The 6,707-nt window shown below is 34.2% G+C and overlaps 1 protein-coding gene across 1 annotated transcript; it reads left to right on the top strand.

Moving 5' to 3' along the window:
• Positions 1-961: 961 nt before the first annotated feature.
• On the top strand, positions 962-6,435 carry LOC114647566 (trace amine-associated receptor 1-like). The gene is made up of 3 exons (XM_028796186.2): positions 962-1,035; positions 2,616-2,713; positions 5,072-6,435. The coding sequence occupies exon 3, from the start codon at positions 5,094-5,096 to the stop codon at positions 6,129-6,131; it is 1,038 nt and encodes a 345-aa protein (XP_028652019.1). The 5' UTR covers positions 962-1,035; positions 2,616-2,713; positions 5,072-5,093; the 3' UTR covers positions 6,132-6,435.
• Positions 6,436-6,707: the final 272 nt, after the last annotated feature.

The raw sequence follows: 6,707 nt of genomic DNA, 5'->3' as shown, positions 1-6,707 counted from the left end.
ACATGAAGGACTGCTGCACTCTGTCAAGTATGAGTTGACCCACACATTGTGAGGATGAATAATGTTAGCTCATCCATATTGAGATACTGATTTTGATTAATAGGACTCGAAAAGTCAATTATCAGGATGTGCTGCTTTAATGCACCTCATTTAAATTGTAAAGAATCCTCATCAATAGAAATCAGGACTGCTTTTGCCTTTGAACAGAAATCTTCCTCAGGCTTTATATTGTGCCACCTTAATAGGTATAGTACAACTATGTAATCTCTCTGCAAAGTTACCTCTCAACTGTGTCAGAAATTCTGTCACGTCAGATGTGATATGTACTTCTGGTGACGCTCACGGAAAGACACAGTGCTGCAGAAATGCAGTAACTTCGTTGCAGCAAAATCAGACAGTAGAATAGAAAGTGCTACCGCAGCTTCTCCACCAAATCTTTTCCCACCCCTAAAATTCTATGTTTAAAATGCTGAAGTGGTCAAAATTCTTACAAAGAAAATAGACATCTGCTATTAATTCTTTAGCTAATATGTGCTGCAAAAGAGTGGTGACTCAGTTGTGGTTGCTTTCACTGAGAATGGTGACATTTTCTGTCCCTAATTTAACAAAACTAAGCTACCTGACATCATTATGCACAAGGAAATCACTGTGTTCAGTGCACATTTCTGCAAGAACAATCAGAATTCTCCCTATCAAGGCCTGTGCATCATCAGTCACTAAAAGGAAAACTTTTCATAAATCCATGTTTTTGGTGTTAAAAAAGACACCTCTGTCTGGTGAATTACTTCAGTTGTTGCATGTTTCTTCTAATGGAATGGATCCAAGCAGATTTTTACATTAAGAGACACCATTAAAGAATCTAATAAAAATGCACAGTTGTATTAAATGTGTTTATTTAGACATGTATTTTTTGTGCATAGACTGTACATACTGGACTTATTTTTTTCCTTTTTTTTCCAGAGCTTAATGAGCAGCAGTCCAGTGACCAAAGGGAGTTAAAGAGATGACCATGAAAAGCTGTTTGTTTTCTCCAAGGTAAAAATTAGCTGAATGAGCTTAATAACAAAGTGCTGTACTACCCTCAGGACCAAAGATAAGATGTGTTTATATATGTTTGTATGTATGTGGGTAGATATACAGTATATCTATGTGTCTTGCATACAGTAAAGTGTTTCTACATTTATGTATTTTTTAATTACAAGAATTAGCAAAATAATTTTGAAGACAATTGATTTCGGTAAGTGATGCAATTATCCTAACTTCAATACCTGGCAGAAAATATTTTAAAGAACATTTTTATTTGTATATTTTGTAAACTTGGTTTTACTTACAAAATAATGCTACACAGTTAGTGTAATGCCTATATTGTGTGGCATATATTATTACTCATATGGCTCTAATAGTGTAGTTTATTTAGCAGCATTAAGCATACACTGTCTATAGTTGAAATTTAAGTATGTACTTATGTAATGTACTTATGTAAAGGCAAAATGGAATTCAAATTTTAGGTATATAGTTGATAAAGACTAATATATTAAAATAATTAATAACATGATAGAACTCACCACAATTACATGTTCAAATTAATTTCAAAAGAAAAGTATTATGAATGCTGTCAGCAATATTTGGTCTTACAAGGAACAAAAGCTAAATCTTGGTTTTATTTGCCTAGTGGGAATTCTGAAACATGATTGATCTGTGCTTGTGGATTACCATTTTCAATGTAAGGCACAGTTCATCAGTGATGTTTAAGTTGTCAAGCTGAAATGATCACTGCAGCTTGTTGACTTTGTTGTCAGTTCAGACCAGTCTAGTGGGAAGTACCACTTAAAAAGGCATGTTAGCCTCCCATGAGAGGCAATGCATTTTTTATTAAACATGTCTATATACCCAGTAGAGTTAATTATGCTTTATGTTGTTGACCTTAGAAAAGGGCAGCCTATGAAATTAATCATCCTTGTATGGTATACTGTCATAGTGTACATTAAAAATGGAGAGCTGTTTTCTGTGAATATCAATTTTTCAACATCAGATCTCCTGCTGGTGCGTGTGTGGCCAAAGAGTTCTATTTTTTCCTTAGTTGGTGCCAGTCCAAAGTCGAATGCACTTTAGCAAGTTTCAGCTGCTTACATTTTTTAGTTGCCATCGAGCCCTTTCCCTGAGTACCCTACCAAAATAGCCTTTTGAGAAACAGGTGGAGTTGAAGTTTTATGTCTCCACAAGTCCTACAATGGCTTTCAGTTTCTAGACTTTGTATAACTATTGCCTCAGTTATGAATGGGAACAACTGTTGTCTTTTTTGTCTACCATGAAGAAAAAGAAATGCATTGTACATATTTTTTTTTTCATTTTTATACCATTTTGAAGCATGGTGCTATATGGGACTAAACACTAAAGCTGAATGTTAGTGAAGATTTAACATTGGTTTGTATTTTCAATATTTTTGGCAATAAATGCCTGTAGTAGCATAGTACTTGTGTTGCATACTTTAAACATTTTTCTGTGCATCTTTCTTAATTATATCCTTTACTGTATATACTGTACATAAGTTGCCCTTAGATAATACTACATTTTGTGTTTAAAATTAAAGCAATAATGGGTTTTTCTTTCTGCAGGATTATGACCCACAAATGTTCATCTATAACATTAAAATGAATCAAATTAAGTATGAGAAAAATGATTTTAATTGTGGATGGAGGTAAATTAAGAAATGGTAAGTTAAGTATTTGCCTTTTTGTCCAGCCATCTGTAGTGTGTTCTTTTTAGATTCATCTTTGATTCTGTGCTAAAAGGCTAATGGTAGCACGTAGTGTACTGTTGAAATCCTGAAAAACCGCTATACTTTGATCTACACTTCCATTTTGTCTCTCATCCATTGCTAGGTTGGAGGAGCTGGTGCCTATAATGTCAGATATGGACACAAGGCAGGGATGAGGCAGCTCATCACCGAGCATCATGAACACTTATGCAGGGGACTTTGGAATTAGCAGTTATCTTAATTTGCACACCACTAGGGATGTGGGAGGAAAATCAGAGTACCCATAGGAAAACCAATGGAAATATGGGGAGAACTCTACAAGGATAACCAGGCCCGGATTTCGAACACAGGATAGTAGATCTGTGAAGCAGTAATGCTGTGCTATCATGCTGCCCTGATTAGCAAACATTAATTTATGATTACCAGTATTAAAAATAATAATCAAAAATGTGATTTTTAAAATGCATGTTCTTACTTCAAACCAGGCACTGAACACATATTCTACTTATTTTGAAAAAGTTTGCACAGATTATTTCATAAGTGGTAAGGAGGAGGTCTTAAGGCCTTTACAATGTTATATATCCTGGACTGAACACCTGCCATGCTAGTCCTTTCAGCAATGTCTGACCAAGGGCCTATGTCCATTCTCAGTATTCAATGTTCGGAATGAAATTTACCTTATCAATAAAAGGATATCTAAATAAGAAAATATCAGAACTCAACAATATTTTGTTTAAAAGCTTACAGTTCTCTTTATATCACTTCTCATTAGTTAACACACAGTATAATAACAGATGAAAATAGATTGCAACTAAACTGGTGAAATAACATGGACATAGTATATAAAAAAAATCAGACAGTGTGCTAATTTGCTACCCAGGAAATACACACGTCAAGCGCTCATAATATTTTCATCCAACATTCCAGACAAATCAGGGGTGGCAGCCTGGTAATGAATGCGTACATGTCCTTACAGACACACAATGGGTGAACAGATGAATAACACAATCCATGTGGCACTCTGCTGATCCACACACGTTGAGACCTAAAGCCATTTATGAACTAAATTACAAGAGCAATAACATAAATGCCCAAGAGACATTGCCTCACCTTCTTAAACTTGGACAGAAGTATATTTAGAAATGTCTGAGTTGTAGCATGGATATTCATTATTTAATACTGGTGCCATACAGCCCCATAGACAGGTTTGAATCAAAGGACAGGTACTGTCTGCAGGGGGTTTATAAGTTTTTCTTACATCTGCATGGTAGTCATTTTACCTCCCAAATAACACGAGTGTGCCCTTTCATGAAATGGCATCCCATTCATTGATAGCTCCTGAAAGGTAAAAATGTAGTGGGATAATGGATGGTTAAATTGATAATAATTTTTCAGAAGTAACTGCTATATCATTTTACCACTCAGAATAGATATATAGTGTACTAATATACAGTGCATAAGTAATATTTATTGACTGGCAAATATGACCAAAAATTGGAATTGGTAAGCCAAGGAAAGAGCTGACATATAAAATTTTATTGCATTTTTATATGATCTTCCTTCTTTTGAAATAAAAATGCAAATTACCTTTATATTGCATTTCATGTTTAATTTAAATCTAATGACAAAATCTGTAGCACATCCTGTTATCTTTCCTTACACACTGTGTACAGTATATACATGAGGGGTGTTAAAAAATTTTCAGTATTTTTTTAACTCTTTATTAAGAATTTCAAAAACAAATTACATAATTTTTCTATATAGTCATTTTCCTTTGCGATGCAAGTTTCCCAGCATCATACCCACTTTTTAATACCCAATTACTACTCCTCCTGCCTTCACTGTTTCCAATGAAAATACAAAAGTGCAGTAACTTTTTGAACATCCCTTATATAAACATTACATTTAGCTTTAAAATCACTTATGCAATTATAGCATGAGTGATGAGTTATAGTATATAAAAAAAAATTAGTTGTTATGCTATGGATATATCTTTTTTTATTTTTAAAACTATCTTTGTTTACTTTTTTGTAATGTACGATACGTTTTGTCTAGATTTGCAATTCACAATGTACAGATCATTTCCCAACATAAAATAACAGTATTTCTATTACATCAAACAATACTGGGAAAATAATTATAATACCAACATTTTAAAGATATTGTCAAATATTTATTATTACTTAGACTCTTCTTAGTGCATTAGAAGTAATGCCTAACTATATTACGCATTGTAAGAAACCATAATAATTTAATAGTGAAAATTCCATTCAAAATGTGATATATTTTAATTCACTTTTCAAATTCCCCTAGGTTTAAATTCCTGAAGAAAGAGATGAGCACCAACTTCAGTGACCTTACTGATGCTCCACTCTGCTATCCCTCATTGAGTGGGTCCTGCATTAAAGAGAACCGACCTTTTAGTGTTCGCTTTCCCATGTATTTATTCATGGTTGTTACAATCATGGTGACAGTGTGTGGGAACCTGGTGGTCATTGCCTCCATAGCACATTTCAGGCAGCTCCACACATCCACAAACTACCTGATTCTTTCACTGGCAGTATGCGATTTTCTTCTTGGGGGATTAATAATGCCCTACAGTACAGTCCGCTCTGTAGAGGGCTGTTGGTATCTGGGAGACTTCTTCTGCAGCGTTCACACTAGTACTGATATCATGCTCAGTACTGCTTCCATTTTTCACCTTTCCTTTATTTCTATTGATCGCTACTTTGCTGTCTGTGATCCACTGAGATACCGCAACAAAATAACTACACTTGTTGTGCTTATCATGATTACTGTCAGCTGGATGGTTCCAGGTGTCTTCGCTTTTGGATTAATATTTTTTGAACTGAACATCAAAGGATCAGACTATCAACATTACAAAAATATTAAATGCACTGGAGGGTGCACTGTGTTCTTCAGCAAACCTTCAGGAGTGGTGGCATCCATGCTGTCTTTTTTCATCCCAGGCTTTGTTATGTTGGCTATTTATCTCAAGATTTATCTTGTGGCAAGAAGACAGGCTAAATCCATAAAAGACATCACACACCTGTTTCAGGCTGCTGAAGAAAACAAATGCGGAATTTCAAGGCAAAAAGAAAGAAAAGCTGCCAAAACTCTAGGAATCGTAATGGGAGTTTTCCTAATATGTTGGTCCCCTTTTTTTGTCTGTAACATCATGGATCCTTTTACTGATTATATAACCTCACCAGTGCTAATAGATGCACTGGTCTGGTTTGGTTATTTGAACTCTGCATTTAATCCGATAGTTTATGCATTCTTCTACAAATGGTTTAGGAAGGCTCTGAGAATTATTATGCTTGGGAGAATTTTTGAAAAAGATTCTTCACGTATCAAATTATTTATTGAGTAAATAAATGGTAAATGAGCCAACCTGTTAAATGCTGGACATCTGAAGGGAATACATGATTGTATTTTGTTTGAATACAGAAAATGCAATATGATCTAGTGGTTAAAGAAGTTTGACTTGGCAGCACAAAGTTGCTTGTTCAGTTTTCATCATGGATTCTTGGCATGGCCGTGAGCAAAAAAAGCCCGTCTTTGTTCTATTTGTATGAATACGCTAGTCTGTACTTTTTGTGCATTTCTTGTTGTTTATGAAGGTGTTTACTTTGAAAGGCACGATATAAAGATCAGTTTATTTGTATTATCTATAATATTTCCTGAGTGTAAAATTGACAGAATATGATGCTGTATGTTGTGCAGTTTAAAAGAAATCTAATTGTTTATGATGATAAACAACTTTGTAGTTAAATAGAAAAAATATTCTAATGCTTGTGTAACAAAAGAAAAATTTTATCATAATAAAATATGTTTATTTGGAAAAAAACATAAAAATGTTACAGAAATTATTTTAGATGTAATCTTTCATGCACTGATAATAACTTACTGTTTGCTTTTGTGTCGCATTAGTCATAAAGGGGCTTAT

Source organism: Erpetoichthys calabaricus, chromosome 3 (genome assembly GCF_900747795.2).
Source record: "Erpetoichthys calabaricus chromosome 3, fErpCal1.3, whole genome shotgun sequence".
Taxonomy (NCBI): Eukaryota; Metazoa; Chordata; class Cladistia; order Polypteriformes; family Polypteridae; genus Erpetoichthys; species Erpetoichthys calabaricus.
The sequence above is the reverse complement of the archived record's forward strand: the minus strand, read 5'-3'. Positions and strand labels throughout refer to the sequence as shown.